At 40.8% G+C, this 21,857-nt stretch overlaps 1 protein-coding gene across 2 annotated transcripts; it reads right to left on the bottom strand.

Moving 5' to 3' along the window:
* Positions 1 to 8,638: 8,638 nt before the first annotated feature.
* LOC131955256 (uncharacterized) lies at positions 8,639 to 15,239 on the bottom strand. Of its 2 annotated transcripts, none has more exons than XM_059319295.1 (4): positions 15,176 to 15,239; positions 14,916 to 15,024; positions 10,212 to 10,442; positions 8,639 to 9,549 (listed from the first exon to the last, which is right to left on the bottom strand). In XM_059319295.1, the coding sequence occupies exons 2-4, from the start codon at positions 14,991 to 14,993 to the stop codon at positions 9,421 to 9,423; spliced, it is 438 nt and encodes a 145-aa protein (XP_059175278.1). In that variant the 5' UTR covers positions 14,994 to 15,024; positions 15,176 to 15,239; the 3' UTR covers positions 8,639 to 9,420. The 2 variants fall into 2 exon arrangements, with proteins under 2 accessions (XP_059175278.1, XP_059175277.1); XM_059319294.1 differs by having other exon boundaries at positions 14,916 to 15,048; positions 15,176 to 15,224.
* Between the last annotated feature and the right edge of the window lie 6,618 nt (positions 15,240 to 21,857).

The following is a 21,857-nucleotide window of genomic DNA, read 5'->3' as shown; positions in this document are numbered from 1 at the left end:
GTTTTATCAACAATACAACTGTTTTATCAACTGTAAAACTGTTTTATCAACAATACAACTGTTTTATCAACGGTAAAACTGTTTTATCAACAATACAACTGTTTTATCAACGGTAAAACTGTTTTATCAACAATACAACCGTTTTATCAACTGTAAAACTGTTTTATCAACAATACAACTGTTTTATCAACTGTAAAACTGTTTTATCAACAATACAACTGTTTTATCAACGATAAAACTGTTTTATCAACAATACAACTGTTTTATCAACTGTAAAACTGTTTTATCAACAATACAACTGTTTTATCAACTGTAAAACTGTTTTATCAACAATACAACTGTTTTATCAACGGTAAAACTGTTTTATCAACAATACAACTGTTTTATCAACTGTAAAACTGTTTTATCAACAATACGACTGTTTTATCAACGGTAAAACTGTTTTATCAACAATACAACTGTTTTATCAACGGTAAAACTGTTTTATCAACAATACGACTGTTTTATCAACGGTACAAATGTTTTATCAACAATACAAATGTTATATTAACGGTACAAATGTTTTATCACTGTCACAAATGTTTCATCATCCATACCAAAGTTGTACTAATTGTACTCAAATGTTGTCAACACCAAAACTTACAGCACAATTGTTTCTCATCACTGAAATAACAAAAAACTGCTAATTTATTAACGTCTTAAATGGAATAGTGGCTTAGTGGCTTAACAAAATTATGTGAAGCTGGATCCATGTGGCGATAGTCGATGTGTGAACAGCTGAAACCGTTAACTTATGATTGCATCCCAATGAAACTGCATGAAATGATTGAGTCCACGGAGTTGTGGGCCCGATTGTTTCAAGCCGTCCCGCCACTAGTGGGCCGGGTGGGTGGTGGATGACCGTAGGGGCTACTAATCAAGAAACAAGAGTTCTAACTCTGTAAGAGATCAAGGCTGAGTCGGGAGACCAGGGTTGCCCACTTAACTTGATTGAACAGTGACTTCCCTAGGGATTTTCTATCTGGCTTTCTTCAAATGTCGAGGATTACCTCCTCATGGCCAGCTCGTTCTGCAGACGTCGTTTCATTTTCAAATTTCACATCTCCAATCTTTCATTCACTCGCTCTGTCCCTCCTTCTATCTTGTCGGTAAAATCCACAATCTTTCATTCATTCACTCGCACTGTCCCTCCTTCTATCTTGTCGGTAAAATCCACAATCTTTCATTCATTCACTCGCTCTGTCCTTCCTTCTATCTTGTCGGTAAAATCCACAATCTTCCATTGATTCAATCAATGCGTAAATCGGAAATCTTTGAGTCGCTAAAAATACAACGCCCTAAAAGCTATTAAAACATTTCTATGCGCCATCTTTCAATAGGTTCGACCAAAACAAATTGGTGTCAACTGAGATCAGACTCTTTACTGTAACTTCTTGTACGAAACTTTAGAACTGTTAAGTTAGATGCTGTCATATCGAGTTCACTGTCGTAGTGTCAAGTTCACTGCCGTAGTGTCAAGCTCACTGCCGTAGTGTCAAGTTCACTGCCGTAATGTCAAGTTCACTGCCGTAGTGTCAAGTTCACTGCGGTAGTGTCAATTTCACTGCCATAGTGTCAAGTTTATCCACCAAGTCCTACATAAATGTGACGCATCTACCTATCAAGTCCTACATACATGTGACGCATCTACTCATCAAGTCCTACATAAATGTGACGCATCTACCCACCAAGTCCTACATAAATGTGACGCATCTACCCACCAAGTCCTACATAAATGTGACGCATCTACTCATCAAGTCCTACATAAATGTGACGCATCTACTCATCAAGTCCTACATAAATGTGACGCATCTACCTATCAAGTCCTACATAAATGTGACGTACCCTAACAAAACCATGACTCGCTGTACACGACTCTTGGACTCCGTGACGCAGCTTCACGTCTGCTAATGTTAGACGGAGATGTCGCCCTCCCCCCCTCCTCCTCCCACCCCCACCCCCACCCCAGTTTCCTTGACCAGACGACAGACGAGCGGTGTGGGAAGCTCAGGGGCAGATAATGGCGAGATGGTAACCGACACCAGCTATCAGGTAATGAAAACTGACAAGGGCGACAACTATTCAAGTGCTTCAGTCAAACTTATTTCCTTGTCCAGTGCTAAAACAGGAGATCTGTTCTCTAAAGTAATATCAAACACCAGTCAAGTGTAGCCAGTCAACTGTAGCCAGTCCGTTGTAGCCAGTCAACTGTAGCCAGTCCGTTGTAGCCAGTCAACTGTAGCCAGTCAACTGTAGCCAGTCCGTTGTAGCCAGTCAACTGTAGCCAGTCAAATGTAGGCTGTCAACTGAAGCCAGTCAACTGTAGCCAGTCAACTGTAGCCAGTCAACTGTAGCTAGTCAACTGTAGCCAGTCAACTGTAGCCAGTCAACTGTAGCCAGTCAACTGTAGCCAGTCAACTGTAGCCAGTCAACTGTAGCCAGTCAACTGTAGCTAGTCAACTGTAGCCAGTCAACTGTAGCCAGTCAACTGTAGCCAGTCAACTGTAGCCAGTCAACTATAGCCAGTCAACTATAGCCAGTCAACTGTAGCCAGTCAACTGTAGCCAGTCAACTGTAGCCAGTCAACTATAGCCAGGCAACTGTAGCCAATCAACTGTAGCCAGTCAACTGTAGCCAGTCAACTGTAGCCAGTCAACTGTAGCCAGTCAACTGTAGCCAGTCAAATGTAGCCAGTCAACTGTAGCTAGTCAACTGTAGCCAGTCAACTGTAGCCAGTCAAATGTAACCAGTCAAATGTAGCCAGTCAACTGTAGCCAGTCAACTGTAACCAGTCAACTGTAGCCAGTCAACTGTAGCCAGTCAAATGTAGCCAGTCAACTGTAGCCAGTCAACTGTAACCAGTCAACTGTAGCCAGTCAACTGTAGTCAGTCCGTTGTAGCCAGTCAACTGTAGCCAGTCAACTGTAGCCAGTCAACTATAGCCAGTCAACTGTAGCCAGTCAACTGTAGTCAGTCAACTGTAGCCAGTCAACTGTAGCCAGTCAACTGTAACCAGTCAACTGTAGCCAGTCAACTGTAGCCAGTCAACTGTAGCCAGTCAACTGTAGTCAGTCAACTGTAGCCAGTCAACTGTAGCCAGTCCAGTGTAGCCAGTCAACTGTAGCCAGTCAACTGTAACCAGTCAACTGTAGCCAGTCAACTGTAGCCAGTCAACTGTAGCCAGTCAACTGTAGCCAGTCAACTGTAGCCAGTCAACTATAGCCAGGCAACTGTAGCCAGTCAACTGTAGCCAGTCAACTGTAGCCAGTCAACTATAGCCAGGCAACTGTAGCCAGTCAACTGTAGCCAGTCAACTGTAGCCAGTCAACTGTAGCCAGTCAACTGTAGCCAGTCAACTGTAACCAGTCAAGTGTAGTCAGTCAACTGTAGCCAGTCAACTGTAGCCAGTCAACTGTAGCCAGTCAACTGTAGCCAGTCAACTGTAGCCAGTCAACTGTAGCCAGTCAACTGTAGCCAGTCAACTATAGCCAGGCAACTGTAGCCAGTCAACTGTAGCCAGTCAACTGTAGCCAGTCAACTATAGCCAGGCAACTGTAGCCAGTCAACTGTAGCCAGTCAACTGTAGCCAGTCAACTGTAGCCAGTCAACTGTAGCCAGTCAACTGTAACCAGTCAAGTGTAGTCAGTCAACTGTAGCCAGTCAACTGTAGCCAGTCAACTGTAGCCAATCAACTGTAGCCAGTCAACTGTAGCCAGTCAACTGTAGCCAGTCAACTGTAACCAGTCAAGTGTAGCCAGTCAAGTGTAGCCAGTCAACTGTAGCCAGTCAAGTGTAGCCAGTCAACTGTAGCCAATCAAGTGTAGCCAGTCAACTGTAGCCAGTCAACTGTAGCCAGTCAACTGTAGCCAGTCAACTGTAGCCAGTCAAATGTAGCCAGTCCGTTGTAGCCAGTCAACTGTAGCCAGTCAACTGTAGCCAGTCAACTGTAGCCAGTCAACTGTAGCCAGTCAACTGTAGCCAGTCAACTGTAGCCAGTCAACTGTAGCCAGTCAACTGTAGCCAGTCAACTGTAGTCAGTCAACTGTAACCAGTCAACTGTAGCCAGTCAAGCGTAGCCAGTCAAGCGTAGCCAGTGCTACTCTCTATACGAGTAGCATGAATGTTACATCAGTATGAAATTGCTAGACTTAAGAATACATATCATCACTTCACGTACTGTGTATATCATCACTTTACGTACTGTGTACATCACTCTGCATCGACTGTGTACATCAGTCTGCATCGACTGTGTACATCAGTCTGCATCGACTGTGTACATCAGTCTGCATCGACTGTGTACATATCGAATGGCACCGTTACACCTGCCCCCACGGTAACAGACCTGCCCCCCCCCCTCCCCGTATCAGACCTGCTCCTCCATCTGCCCGGGGCCTGCCATCAGCTGCTAGCCCCCTCCCCGGGATACAAGCCTTTAGCATCGCCCATCTCATGTACCCGGCAGCGAGCTGACTGACGGGTGTATTATTATCACAAGCTACTGTGATAAATAATCCGCCCCGGATATTTATCTTGTCATTTTACGGTGTCTTTTCAATGTGCCAACGTCCGAGTAACGCTTAGGCCATAAATGGGCGTCGGATCGGGGCTTGCAGCTCGTGGATTAACGAGCCCACAAACCCGAGGGCTGGCCAGGGATCAGCGGGAATCCCTTAACAAGCCACAAATTACAGCATGTCTCCACGCTTGATTAATGAGCCACGGCACGGCGGAGCTGCGATTAAATACAGCCAACAGTAAACATTCGACTTCCGTTTTCTTACAGGGGGGGGGGGGGGGTAGACGTCCATCTATATATGGACGTCTCACTATACGTCAAACAGACACATTTTATTTACAATTTATCTATACATATGTCATACATCCTAAATTCTATTTTATTTTCCGTCTTCTGTTTCAAGTTAATTAAGGTCAGGTTTACAGCTAATACAACTGGGTTATTGTTCTTGCGACCCATCACACAATAAGCTAATAGGAAGTCTGAATGGTAGTATAGGTCGAATAGAGAAACATTTGATAAAAGTCTGGTCAAAACATACGTATAATTTCTTTTTATAATTTTTAAAAATGTTTAAATGTGTGTGTTTGTGAGTGATTGTGTGGATTGGTCGGGAAAATCGTCATGTTTTTATGTGGGCTATAGATGTGACACGGATATTTTTTGTGGTTTATAGAAGTGTTAAACAAGTAGAAAAGTCAAACTGGAATTTTTGCATGAAATGTGAGGGCAGATGACTGACTGGGCTAGTAGCGTGACTGTGAGGGCACATGACTGACTGGGCTAGTAGCGTGACTGTGAGGGCAGATGACTGACTGGGCTAGTAGCGTGACTTGACTGTGAAGTCACATGACTGACTGGGCTAGATGTGCCCAGACAACTCCAAGTTTATCTGCCACGTTGATGCCACATCAATTTGATTTGCAACTGATACTGACGGCTAGTCTCCCCTTTTGTCCCCCTAACGGCCGGCATTGTTAGCTTTGATTTCCGGTTTTTGTCCCTCTATCAAACAGCCATTGTTGTTGAAAATAGAATAGAATCGGTGTAGGGGTGTGGCGGGGTGTAGGGGTGTGGCTGGCGACGACACAAACAAGAGGTGTCCTCGGTGACACCTCGCCAAAGAAAAAGTGTCGGATATTGGAATAGATATTTGTGTGGGGGTAGGAGGCTCCCCTCCCCAGGAAATAATAGACACGACATAACCGTCGTCTGAAGGAAACCAATTGAATTGTAAGCGATTCGACTCACTTATCTGGTGGGCGGGAAATTGAAAACGTTGGGAGATAAACATCAAACAAGAGACAGTGATAGAAGCCTCTCGCACAGGAAGTTAAATCACTCTAAAGGTGGGAATTCTAACTTAAACCACTGAAAAGGTGGGAATTCTTTGTTAAATCACTGAAAAGGTGGGAATTCTAACTTAAATCACTGAAAAGGTGGGGATTCTTTGTTAAATCGCTAAAACTGAAAGCAAAGAGAAATAAAATAATAATAGAAAAGTGTTCGACCATTTCAAGCAAATGTAACGAGTAACGTCGTAAGCATCAGTTAAAGTTGCCTAAGTCTCCTAACGTTGTGCTAATCATGACATTTTTTGTGTGTCTACAGTTGAGTTGAGAATGTTTATTTTAATTGGCAGATTATACTTACATATTTTTATTGGCAGATTATACTTACATATTTTAATTGGCAGGTCAAGCTTACATAATATTTTAATTACATATTTTTATTGGAAAGTTATGCTTACATATTTTAATTGGTATGTTTACATCATTAATGATATAATTATTGTATAGTTTAACATCATTAATTATGAATTATTTTACTGCTTAACATCATTAATGATCCATTATTTTATAGCTTAACATCATTTTTGTTCTTCTGTGGTTCAACTCTATAAAGTGTGTACAAATCTATTTTTGTAAACTATTTTGTAGTTTATAAAATTTGTTAATTAAGTGTATAAATAACATTTATTTTGTAATTTATAAAACTCATTTATTCAGTGTATAAATTACATTTATAACACATTTTGTAATTTATAACACGTTTATAGAGTATATAAATGATTTTTTTTTTTTAGTTTAAAAACTAGTTTTGAATGGTTTGCAAAAATCAATGAAGCCAAACTTGCAAACCAGGCGGTCAATGGGAGAGTTGAAGTGGAATTCCCTTGTTTCGTAACGTAAGTAGGGTAGTGTGGTCAGTTCTATACCCAGTCGATTTTAATGTGGGTCAGGTACTCATCAGAGCTGGGTGAACTCAGCCACGTCATACGGACTTCAGCCCGGGTAAAAAAACTTCAAACTTTCAGTTAGCACTCGTTTATTGTGTGAATTTTGTGTGGTTTGTGAATTTTGTGTGGTTTGTGAATTTTGTGTGGTTTATAAAACACATTTTGTCTGGTTTATAAAAACACATTTATCATGTGATTGCTACAACATTGCCAGTTTTAGAAAACCACGAATGTATATGTATATATTAATGGCATATATCTGTGGGCTAACCAAACCTAAATGTGTACGGGTTAAGATACTCATACAACAAACTTTGAACCACGGCGTGTCCCCAGTCCAGCGTCCAACGTGCTGACAGTCCAGTCCAGCATCCAACGTGCTGACAGTCCAGCATCCAACGTGCTGACAGTCCAGCATCCAACGTGCTGACAGTCCAGCATCCAACGTGCTGACAGTCCAGCATCTAACGTGCTGACAGTCCAGCATCCAACGTGCTGACAGTCCAGTCCAGCATCCAACGTGCTGACAGTCCAGCATCCAACGTGCTGACAGTCCAGCATCCAACGTGCTGACAGTCCAGCATCTAACGTGCTGACAGTCCAGCATCCAACGTGCTGACAGTCCAGTCCAGCATCCAACGTGCTGACAGTCCAGCATCCAACGTGCTGACAGTCCAGCATCCAACGTGCTGACAGTCCAGTCCAGCATCCAACGTACTGACAGTCCAGTCCAGCATCCAACGTGCTGACAGTCCATCATCCAACGTGCTGACAGTCCAGCATCCAACGTGCTGACAGTCCAGTCCAGCATCCAACGTGCTGACAGTCCAGCATCCAACGTGTTGACAGTCCAGCATCCAACGTGCTGACAGTCCAGCATCCAACGTGCTGACAGTCCAGTCCAGCATCCACCGTGCTGACAGTCCAGCATCCAACGTGCTGACAGTCCAGCATCCAACGTGCTGACAGTCCAGCATCCAACGTGCTGACAGTCCAGTCCAGCATCCAACGTGCTGACAGTCCAGTATCCAACGTGCTGACAGTCCAGCATCCAACGTGCTGACAGTCCAGCATCAAACGTGCTGACAGCTGGCCAGTTGACCAGCCCTTTGGCCTGTCAATCATAAATTTCATGCCGTCCAACCCCCTACAGTTGGTGTCCACCAGACCTAGCTCTGTCTGCTGATTACAGTCTGCTTCAGGCCACACACACAAAGAGGACGTTTTGACAGACTGGTCACGTGACGCACGCACCTACAGGCGGTGTGTGTGTGGGGGGGGGGGGGGGTACCCTGATGCTGGTTTTCTCTCTATATGTTAGCCCAGTGTTAGACAAAACTAAGGACTATTGCTTAAACTTTCTTACAAAAAAAAAAAAAGAAAAGAAAATAAATACCGTACGCTATTTTGTAACTTAATATGTAAATGATTATTAAAGGGGAAGCACCTTTATAAATGAGGGTAAATTATCATCTCACTGGTTAGCTCCCCTAGATTGATATGTAATCAAAAGTTGTTTTTTTTGTTTGTTCTTTCCTGAGATTTTAAAAGTAATTTTTTCCCCATTTTTTTGTGTGTTGAATACAATCAACTGACTGAATAGTCATACATTTTCACACTGAAATAATGTTTAGTTAATATAGTTAATGTAACTTTAATATGTATTTACATGAATTACTTTAGTACACAGATAAAACAAGATAGGAATCTTTGGAGCTGACAGGTTAAGCATGTTATACACACACACACACACACACACACAAATATATATAAATTATATATTTATATATATATATATATATATATATATATATATATATATATATATATATATGTGTGTGTGGGGGTGTGCATGTGTGTGTATGAGTATGTCTAAAGGGTGTGTTGGAGTGAATGAGAGACAGAGTCTGTATGTGCCACCTCTACCTTTTGTACGTGTCAGTGAGTTAGTTCAACTTGTTCACTCAATCATTTTTTACAAAAGGTGGATACATGGTATTTGCTGCATACCCAGAACACAGCTACTGACATCAGGCCATCGCTGATAGACGGTGGGTGGGGCAAGCCTTCCTGGTATCACACCCACCCCACCATGTAATCCTGCCACCAGTGACGTAGGTGTGCAGACCTATAGCACGTACAATTTTTTCACTATTTGACATTTTAACTCCACTGCTGGGCGAAACTCTTCTGTCGTTATAAAGGGGAGAAAACCTTGAAAATATTTTCACTCTGGCAAAGTTTGCGTCCATTACTTCCCCTGCAGCGGGCCATCAGTTCAGCTGGGTGGGTCTCACGAGATGGTCATGAACTCGAACAAGGCCTCCATCTCACGAGATGGTCATGAACTCGAACAAGGCCTCCATCTCACGAGATGGTCATGAACTCGAACAAGGCCTCCATCTCACGAGATGGTCATGAACTCGAACAAGGCCTCCATCTCACGAGATGGTCATGAACTCGAACAAGGCCTCCATCTCACGAGATGGTCATGAACTCGAACAAGGCCTCCATCTCACGAGATGGTCATGAACTCGAACAAGGCCTCCATCTCACAAGATGGTCATGAACTCGAACAAGGCCTCCATCTCACAAGATGGTCATGAACTCGAACAAGGCCTCCATCTCACGAGATGGTCATGAACTCGTTAACCAACTCGAACAGAGCCTCCATCTCGTCAGGTGACGGGTCGTACTGTTTGATTGTTCCGTCGTCCTCTATGAGAATACCTGGGACATATTTGTTGGCACTTGCCTGGTGATACAAATAGGGGATGGGGGAGGGGTGAAAGATAAATGGATCATACCTAAAAATTTACTGTGGATATGTATTAATGCTATTTTACCTGCACTTAAATTGACAATGTTAGGTTACATTTATACCATTATTACCTATATCTGCGTTTTGTCCCAAATCTAATAGTTTATCTCGACCTGTGTTTTTCCGTAAAAAGCTTATTTAGGTTATGTAGGTTTATTGAATTGGATTATTTGCATTCAAGTTTACATCTATTTCTTTACTTAAATTACTTAAGTTTTGCCTATATTAGTTTACCTGTATAAAGTTTACTTTAATGACATGTATTGAAGTTCACCTATATAAAAACACTGTATTAAATTGTACCCGTATCAACATGTATTCACTAATAAGATTTCTACTTGTATGAGCTTACCTGGATGAGCTTAGCCGGGTCTGTGTACTTGTACACGCTGTTGCTACCTGTATGAGCTTACCTGGATGAGCTTAGCCGGGTCTGTGTACTTGTACACGCTGTTGCTACCTGTATGAGCTTACCTGGATGAGCTTAGCCGGGTCTGTGTACTTGTACACGCTGTTGCTACCTGTATGAGCTTACCTGGATGAGCTTAGCCGGGTCTGTGTACTTGTACAAACTGTTGCTACCTGTATGAGCTTACCTGGATGAGCTTAGCCGGGTCTGTGTACTTGTACAAGCTTTTGATGCACGGACACAACAAGCAGCAAGGACTTCCGGTACCAAAGGCTATGATGAAGGCCCGGGGGTCCAGGGCCAGACAGGCCACCAGCACCAGGAAGACGACGACACTCAGCAGGGTGTAGCCGGCGTACCAGAGGATCTCTTTCGTCAGGATCTCGTCTGCTTTGTACAGGTCCTCGTCGGTTATAACCTGTGGACAGGGACGTAAGGCCTCATTACTGCACAGGTCCTCGTCGGTTATAACCTGTGGACAGGGACGTAAGGCCTCATTACTGCACAGGTCCTCGTCGGTTATAACCTGTGGACAGGGACGTAAGGCCTCATTACAGGTCCTCGTCGGTTATAACCTGTGGACAGGGACGTAAGGCTTCATCACAGCAGGCGACAAAAAGGCTCATCGACAAAAAGGTTCCCATTTTAAAACTTTGACCACACTACCCCACACACTAAACTTTAACCACACTACCCCACACACTAAACTTTGACCACACTACCCCACACACTAAACTTTGACCACACTACACCACACTAAACTTTAACCACACTACCCCACACACTAAACTTTGACCACACTACCCCACACTCTAAACTTTGACCACACTACACCACACTAAACTTTAACCACACTACCCCACACTCTAAACTTTGACCACACTTCTCCACACACTAAACTTTAACCACACTACTCTACACCCTAAACTGACCACACTACCCCACACACTGAACTTTGACCACACTACACCACACACTAAACTTTAACCACACTACTCTACACACTAAACTTTAACCACACTACTCCACACCCTAAACTGATCACACTACACCACACTAAACTTTAACCACACTACTCTACACCCTAAACTTTGACCACACTACCCCACACACTAAACTTTGACCACACTTCTCCACACACTAAACTTTAACCACACTACTCTACACCCTAAACTGACCACACTACCCCACACACTAAACTTTGACCACACTAACCCACACACTAAACTGACCACACTACCCCACACACTAAACTTTGACCACACTAACCCACACACTAAACTTTAACCACACTACTCTACACCCTAAACTTTGACCACACTACCCCACACACTAAACTTTGACCACACTACCCCACACACTAAACTTTAACCACACTACTCCACACCCTAAACTGATCACACTACACCACACTAAACTTTGACCACACTTCTCCACACACTAAACTTTAACCACACTACTCTACACCCTAAACTGACCACACTACCCCACACACTAAACTTTGACCACACTAACCCACACACTAAACTGACCACACTACCCCACACACTAAACTTTGACCACACTAACCCACACACTAAACTTTAACCACACTACTCTACACCCTAAACTTTGACCACACTACCCCACACACTAAACTTTGACCACACCACCCCACACACTAAACTTTGACCACACTACCCCACACACTAAACTTTGACCACACTACCCCACACACTAAACTTTGACCACACTTCTCCACACACTAAACTTTAACCACACTACTCTACACCCTAAACTTTGACCACACTACCCCACACACTAAACTTTGACCACACTACCCCACACACTAAACTTTGACCACACCACCCCACACACTAAACTTTGACCACACTACCCCACACACTAAACTTTAACCACACTACCCCACACACTAAACTTTGACCACACTACCCCACACACTAAACTTTGACCACACTACCCCACACACTAAACTTTGACCACACCACCCCACACACTAAACTTTGACCACACTACCCCACACACTAAACTTTAACCACACTACCCCACACACTAAACTTTGACCACACTACCCCACACACTAAACTTTAACCACACTACCCCACACACTAAACTTTGACCACACTACCCCACACACTAAACTTTGACCACACTACACCACACTAAACTTTGACCACACTACTCCACACCCTAAACTGACCACACTACTCCACACTAAACTTTGACCACACTACCCCACACACTAAACTTTGACCACACTACCCCACACACTAAACTTTGACCAAACTACTCCACACACTAAACTTTGACCACACTACCCCACACACTAAACTTTGACCACACCACCCCACACACTAAACTTTGCCCACACTACCCCACACACTAAACTTTGACCACACTACCCCACACACTAAACTTTGACCACACTACCCCACACTCTAAACTTTGACCACACTACACCACACTAAACTTTAACCACACTACCCCACACACTAAACTTTGACCACACTACCCCACACTCTAAACTTTGACCACACTACACCACACTAAACTTTAACCACACTACCCCACACTCTAAACTTTGACCACACTTCTCCACACACTAAACTTTAACCACACTACTCTACACCCTAAACTGACCACACTACCCCACACACTGAACTTTGACCACACTACACCACACACTAAACTTTAACCACACTACTCTACACACTAAACTTTAACCACACTACTCCACACCCTAAACTGATCACACTACACCACACTAAACTTTAACCACACTACTCTACACCCTAAACTTTGCCCACCCTACCCCACACACTAAACTTTGACCACACTTCTCCACACACTAAACTTTAACCACACTACTCTACACCCTAAACTGACCACACTACCCCACACACTAAACTTTGACCACACTAACCCACACACTAAACTGACCACACTACCCCACACACTAAACTTTGACCACACTAACCCACACACTAAACTTTAACCACACTACTCTACACCCTAAACTTTGACCACACTACCCCACACACTAAACTTTGACCACACTACCCCACACACTAAACTTTAACCACACTACTCCACACCCTAAACTGATCACACTACACCACACTAAACTTTGACCACACTAACCCACACACTAAACTTTAACCACACTACTCTACACCCTAAACTTTGACCACACTACCCCACACACTAAACTTTGACCACACTTCTCCACACACTAAACTTTAACCACACTACTCTACACCCTAAACTGACCACACTACCCCACACACTAAACTTTGACCACACTAACCCACACACTAAACTGACCACACTACCCCACACACTAAACTTTGACCACACTAACCCACACACTAAACTTTAACCACACTACTCTACACCCTAAACTTTGACCACACTACCCCACACACTAAACTTTGACCACACCACCCCACACACTAAACTTTGACCACACTACCCCACACACTAAACTTTGACCACACTACCCCACACACTAAACTTTGACCACACTTCTCCACACACTAAACTTTAACCACACTACTCTACACCCTAAACTTTGACCACACTACCCCACACACTAAACTTTGACCACACTACCCCACACACTAAACTTTGACCACACCACCCCACACACTAAACTTTGACCACACTACCCCACACACTAAACTTTAACCACACTACCCCACACACTAAACTTTGACCACACTACCCCACACACTAAACTTTGACCACACTACCCCACACACTAAACTTTGACCACACCACCCCACACACTAAACTTTGACCACACTACCCCACACACTAAACTTTAACCACACTACCCCACACACTAAACTTTGACCACACTACCCCACACACTAAACTTTAACCACACTACCCCACACACTAAACTTTGACCACACTACCCCACACACTAAACTTTGACCACACTACACCACACTAAACTTTGACCACACTACTCCACACCCTAAACTGACCACACTACTCCACACTAAACTTTGACCACACTACCCCACACACTAAACTTTGACCACACTACCCCACACACTAAACTTTGACCACACTACTCCACACACTAAACTTTGACCACACTACCCCACACACTAAACTTTGACCACACCACCCCACACACTAAACTTTGACCACACTACCCCACACACTAAACTTTGACCACACTACCCCACACACTAAACTTTGACCACACTACCCCACTCACTAAACTGACCACACTACCCCACACACTAAACTTTGACCACACTACCCCACACACTAAACTTTGACCACACTACTCCACACACTAAACTTTAACCACACTACCCCACACTCTAAACTTTAACCACACTACCCCACACACTAAACTTTGACCACACTACCCCACACACTAAACTTTGACCACACCACCCCACACACTAAACTTTAACAACACTACCCCACACACTAAACTTTGACCACACTACCCCACACACTAAACTTTGACCACACCACCCCACACACTAAACTTTAACCACACTACTCTACACCCTAAACTTTGACCACACTACCCCACACACTAAACTTTGACCACACTACCCCACACACCAAACTTTGACCACACCACCCCACACACTAAACTTTAACCACACTACCCCACACACTAAACTTTGACCACACTACCCCACACACTAAACTTTGACCACACCACCCCACACACTAAACTTTAACAACACTACCCCACACACTAAACTTTGACCACACTACCCCACACACTAAACTTTGACCACACCACCCCACACACTAAACTTTAACCACACTACCCCACACACTAAACTTTGACCACACTACCCCACACACTAAACTTTGACCCCCACACCGGAGTTAAACAGACGTAAGTGCTGACCTCGAAAGGATCCTTCGCCTCAGGTTCTATCACCTGTTGTTGTGGGCCAACGGTCGGGGCGCCTAGAATTCTGCTCATCTTCTGATTGTTGGGACTGTCAATCTACAATCTGCTTGCGTGTCAAGAGTATTGGCTATTGGTTCAAATTAAGGTTCAATTAGGAAAAATCATTGAACAAGTAAACTCTATTGCGATCATTTGAAAGGGCAAAAATGTGCCTAATAGGACTTTAAAAAACTTTTTGTTTTAACGATACTTACCCACTTTTAGTTAAGGATTTAAAATGTGCCGATAAATGTGTACTGGCAAAAGGAATGAATGTAGGTGTTTGTTTAAGAACTGTGCTAAACCGTGCGTGTTTGTGCTTCATCTTTACAACTCCAAAACTCTAGTAGAGCAAGTATTGTAATCGGGAAAAAATTGAAATCATGTTTTGTCAAAACCAAAGTTTTTCACCATCTTGTGTCGGAAAAACACATTTTTTGCAATCTTGTTTGCACGTGTGTCTGTATTTCAGTCTGTATGTTTGACGAACATTTTTATATACAGGCCAACCTAGTATATCCCATTTGTAGGTTTTTATCGATTGTTGAGTGATTCTCATTAACTGGAAGTGTAATTACTCTACTTTCGCTTTATCAAAAACCGATAACTGGACTAACGTTTCAGTTAGATGGGAGAAATTTTAAATATAAGTATAAGTCTTATACGCTAGTTTATGTCAACTTTTTAGTGATTTCCGGTAAACGGAAGGGTGGTATATTCTACATCCGTCTGGACACGACAACCTGAATACCGTTTCAGTTAGATGAGCGATATAGCACAACTAGACCGTTACTGAAATACTCCATCCTGTATGTAGGTTTCTTTCAAATTTTGAGTTATTTCCGGTAACCGAAAGGACTCTTCTTCCAGTTTCCGATTTCTCAAAAACCTTCAGAATTTGATGTTATTTGATATAAACATGTATGTGTTTTTCCGAAAAGCAAATAATACAAAATATCATTAGCAATTCATAATGATCAGCAATTCATAATGATCAGCAATTCATAATGATTAGCAATTCATAATGATCAGCAATTCATAATGATCAGCATTCATAATGATCAGCAATTCATAATGATCAGCAATTCATAATGATCAGCAATTCATAATGATCAGCAATTCATAATGATCAGCAATTCATAATGATCAGCAATTCATAATGATCAGCAATTCATAATGATCAGCAATTCATAATGATTAGCAATTCATAATAATCAGCGATTCATAATGATCAGCGATTCATAATGATCAGCAATTCATAATGATCAGCAATTCATAATGATCAGCAATTCATAATGATCAGCAATTCATAATGATCAGCAATTCATAATGATCAGCAATTCATAATGATCAGCAATTCATAATGATCAGCAATTCATAATGATCAGCAATTCATAATGATCAGCAATTCATAATGATCAGCAATTCATAATGATCAGCAATTCATAATGATCAGCAATTCATAATGATCAGCAATTCATAATGATCAGCAATTCATAATGATCAGCAATTCATAATGATCAGCATTCATAATGATCAGCAATTCATAATGATCAGCAATTCATAATGATCAGCAATTCATAATGATCACCAATTCATAATGATCAGCAATTCATAATGATCAGCAATTCATAACGATCAGCAATTCATAATGATTAGCAATTCATAATGATCAGCAATTCATAATGATTAGCAATTCATAATGATCAGCAATTCATAATGATCAGCAATACATAATGATTAGCAATTCATAATGGTCAGCATTCATAATGATCAGCAATTCATAATGATCAGCGATTCATAATGATCAGCAATTCATAATGATCAGCAATTCATAATGATCAGCAATTCATAATGATCAGCAATTCATAATGATCAGCAATTCATAATGATCAGCAATTCATAATGATCAGCAATTCATAATGATCAGCAATTCATAATGATCAGCAATTCATAATGATCAGCAATTCATAATGATCAGCAATTCATAATGATCACCAATTCATAATGATCAGCAATTCATAATGATCAGCAATTCATAACGATCAGCAATTCATAATGATCAGCAATTCATAATGATCAGCAATTCATAATGATCAGCAATTCATAATGATTAGCAATTCACCCTTATCGTATCAAGCACGTGACGACTTAGACCAAGTCCTTGGTATAGCTGGTGAACTGGACACGGTCATAACAGATACCAAATAGTTGATACAATGGACAAGATACAGATACCAAATAGTTGATACAATGGACAAGATACAGACACCAAATAGTTGATACAATGGACAAGATACAGACACCAAATAGTTGATACAATGGACAAGATACAGATACCAAATAGTTGATACAATGGACAAGATACAGATACCAAATAGTTGATACAATGGACAAGATACAGATACCAAATAGTTGATACAATGGACAAGATACAGACACCAAATAGTTGATACAATGGACAAGATACAGACACCAAATAGTTGATACAATGGACAAGATAAAGATACCAAATAGTTGATACAATGGACAAGATACAGATACCAAATAGTTGATACAATGGACAAGATACAGACACCAAATAGTTGATACAATGGACAAGATACAGATACCAAATAGTTGATACAATGGACAAGATACAGATACCAAATAGTTGATACAATGGACAAGATAAAGATACCAAATAGTTGATACAATGGACAAGATACAGATACCAAATAGTTGATACAATGGACAAGATACAGATACCAAATAGTTGATACAATGGACAAGATACAGATACCAAATAGTTGATACAATGGACAAGATACAGATACCAAATAGTTGATACAATGGACAAGATAAAGATACCAAATAGTTGATACAATGGACAAGATAAAGATACCAAATAGTTGATACAATGGACAAGATACAGATACCAAATAGTTGATACAATGGAAAAGATACAGATACCAAATAGTTGATACAATGGACAAGATACAGATACCAAATAGTTGATACAATGGACAAGATACAGACACCAAATAGTTGATACAATGGACAAGATACAGATACCAAATAGTTGATACAATGGACAAGATACAGATACCAAATAGTTGATACAATGGACAAGATACAGACACCAAATAGTTGATACAATGGACAAGATACAGCTACCAATCTGCTAGATAGCAATCAGTCAAAAAGTAATATAAAAAATACAACCAATAAAAAAAAAACACCAGTAGTAAAGCCACGTCAACCAGAACCAGCCATATATACTTAAAGGTCAGCGGACTGCCTACGTACAGAGCTATAAATAACCAAAAGTCACACATACACATGCACATACAAGAACAAATACTTTAATCAAATTTCATTCAAGTTTGATTCGGTTTTTATTATGTGCTTTTAATTAACATCCATCTGATAACTAGTAACTAACACAGCCCTTTTCTCCCCCCCCCCCCACCTCCGACCTACTACGGCCCGTGTTGACACAGTTTAATAACCTCCCGGCATGCCATTCTTCTTTCATTTATCGCCTGCTCTACAACCTGAAGGCTGGCGGTTCTCTCGACGTTATGAGATTTTTGTAACAAGCCCTAGACGTTATGAGATTTTTGTAACAAGCCCTAAACGTTATGAGATTTTTGTAACAAGCCCTAAACGTTATGAGATTTTTGTAACAAGCCCTAGACGTTATGAGATTTTTGTAACAAGCCCTAAACGTTATGAGATTTTTGTAACAAGCCCTAGACGTTATGAGATTTTTGTAACAAGCCCTAGACGTTATGAGATTTTTGTAACAAGCCCTATAAGACGTTATGAGATTATTTGTAACAAGCCCTATAAGACGTTATGAGATTTTTGTAACAAGCCCTAGATATTATGAGATTTTTGTAACAAGCCCTATAAGACGTTATGAGATTTTGTAACAAGCCCTAGATATTATGAGATTTTTGTAACAAGCCCTATAAGACGTTATGAGATTATTTGTAACAAATCTTATACGTTATGAGATTTCTTATAACAAACCCTAGACGTTATGAGATTTTTGGAACAAGCCCTAAACGTTATGAGATTTTTGTAACAAGCCCTAGACGTTATGAGATTTTTGTAACAAGCCCTAAACGTTATGAGATTTTTTATAACAAGCCCTAAACATTATGAGATTTCTTGTAACAAGCCCTAGACGTTATGAGATTTCTCGCAACAAGCCCACTACGGCAATGCTGTAGACTTCAAATAAAAACTAGCAACGTTAAGATGGTGTTGGTAAGTGACTTAAAAGCACTGCAGTCACAAGTTGAATTCCCGTGGAGGCTCGCGTCGCTTGCTTTGATCAGCCGACATCAAACAGTCGAGGTCCCCCATTCACCTGACGTCTCTACTGGTTGACCAACCAGCGCCCTCAATCGCGATTTTTTCCCACAGGCTTCAATGTATCCGCGCATTGATTTCTTTCAGTGTTTCAACGTCTTCAACTCCGATTGAAATAAGAAACAAACCGATAAGAACTGAAGTGAAAATGCTGGTGTGGTTTGCTTAATGTTGGACAAAATGCTTTCACTTACGATAGCGCATTTTTTAATCCCCAGCTTCAGTAAGTTTTTTATTTATTTATTTTCCTTCCATTTTTAAAATAACCATTCTTCCACTATCTTATTTATACTATTAAACTATAAAAACGCCTTGTTAAAATATTAAATAACATTAAGAATTAGTTCGAACGCTTACTAAAAGGATAATCATGTAGTGAGATTTCTTATAACAAGCCCACCACTGCAGCGCTAAAACCACCCCAAAAGTTTGTAAAATTTGAGAATGACAATGATTGTGTTTAAATGACCAGGAATGTGTTTAAATGACTAGGAATGTGTTTAAATGACTAGGAATGTGTTTAAATGACTAGGAATGTTTTTAAATGGCTAGGAATGTGTTTAAAAGAGCAAGAATGTGTATAAATGACTAAGTCTTTTGTTTACAGATTCCCACCTTACAGTAACTGTACATATTAAAACAATAACCTCTGGTGTTAACCTTACAGTAACTGTACATATTAAAACAATAACCTCTCTGGTGTTAACCTTACAGTAACTATACATATTAAAACAATAACCTCTGGTGTTAACCTTACAGTAACTGTACATATTAAAACAATAACCTCTGGTGTTAACCTTACAGTAACTGTACATATTAAAACAATAACCTCTCTGGTGTTAACCTTACAGTAACTGTACATATTAAAACAATAACCTCTCTGGTGTTAACCTTACAGTAACTGTACATATTAAAACAATAACCTCTCTGGTTTTAACCTTACAGTAACTGTACATATTAAAACAATAACCTCTGGTGTTAAATCCTGCGTTGATTGTAAAATCAAATCTTAGTGCACTATCTAGACATTAATTTGGTCATCTGTTGACGTATAAAACAAGTGTTTATGTTTTTATTTATAGAAATATACCCTCTAAAATGCATTTAGAAATGAGCCCATACGTTAACAATTCTCAGAAAACACTCAAGAAAGAAAGGTAAACAGTGTAGTAAGATTATACACCCGAACATCATTTTCTTGTCCGCTTCTCTGTGCTGAATTTTAAATTTGTTCGAATGTTTTATGAAGCTCAATGTATACCACATTTATTAAACAAGGTAATTAAAAAGTCTAGTGACAATTTTAGCGCAATTTCCTTATGTTATCTAAAAATAGCTCTGTCGTAGCGTAAATCAAGAGCAGGGTTAGTAAAACCATTGGTTAGTTATTAAAACGTTTTTTATTAATTTTTTTCAGTATTTTACATGTTTTATTTACAATAGAGTTACATGACTAAAAACCATTGCGCGCCTACTGAACGTGATGGCGCAGCCATGGAACGCGATGGCGCAGCTATTGAACGTGATGACGCGTGTGGTGTGGTTGGAAAAAATGCCTACTAATTCGGTCCAAATTTTAATTAATTCAAAATTTATTTGTGACCGAACGAAAGGATATTTTTGAAAAATTTCTTCGGCAATATTGTTCTAAACTACGGCAGGAATCGATTGATACATGTTTCACGTCGCTAAGTGGTCTGGTTGCAGAGATATGGGCCAAAAACTGAATATTTTTTCGAGGTTTTTTGGCTTTTCCGGGAAATACATGAAAGAAACCCGTAATTTTTATGGCCTATGTTCATCCTCGTAACTTGCTTAACATAATTGCTTTTGGAACTAGTCATCGATATTGCTTCGTTGAGGAGGAGATACGACTTAAAGCCCGGACACACATTCATCCATACATCCATACATTCATTCATCCATCCATTCCCAGAAATGACGAGTTAATAAACGCAATTCTCCAGAATGGAAATTGCGCTAAAAAGCTTGTGGCTCAATTTATACAACGTTTTTATATCAACTTGTGACTCAATTTATACCACGTTTTTTTATCGGCTTGTGACTCGATTGTTCCAGAATTAAAATTGTTATAAATAAATACTTTATGGATTATAATTAACATGAGAAATGACTATGTCTATATTCGTATATATTGCGCTTGTAATTATGTTGTCCATTAACAAGTACTCAGTATTTTACATCTAAAAGTTCGATCAGTGTTGGTTAGAAGCATCGACCTCTAGAAACGTTACCTTATCCCTGGTTACTTTAACAAAGCCACCAATTGAATCCCTCCAATTGGTTGCACTACAAAACGGTGCGGGCTCAAATAGCAGCCGTGTTATATTGCCGGGACACTTAGGCCGCTTTGATCTGGCTGTGTTCAGAAATTGAAAGATATAAATTACTAGCGGCACAAACTGGTTCCCTGCGTCGCGCACAAACTTCATGAGGAAAAACCAGTCTTAAGATGGACTCTTCGCCACATATATATGGGTATCAGTGGCGTCGCTAGCGGCGGGCGGGTAGGGC

Source organism: Physella acuta, unplaced genomic scaffold, assembly GCF_028476545.2.
Source record: "Physella acuta isolate Inbredline_101_S28 unplaced genomic scaffold, ASM2847654v3 ptg001059l, whole genome shotgun sequence".
Lineage (NCBI taxonomy): Eukaryota > Metazoa > Mollusca > Gastropoda > Physidae > Physella > Physella acuta.
Note: the sequence above shows the minus strand (reverse complement) of the source record. Positions and strands in the feature narration are given on the sequence as shown.

Coding starts and splice junctions, on each gene's coding strand:
- LOC131955256 (XM_059319295.1), bottom strand. CDS start 14,993: ATGAGCAGAATTCTAGGCGCCCCGACCGTTGGCCCACAACAACAGGTG. Junction 10,443..14,915: donor AGGCGAAGGATCCTTTCGAG/GTCAGCACTTAC, acceptor CCCTGTCCACAG/GTTATAACCGACGAGGACCT. Junction 9,550..10,211: donor ACCCGGCTAAGCTCATCCAG/GTAAGCTCATAC, acceptor TTGTATCACCAG/GCAAGTGCCAACAAATATGT.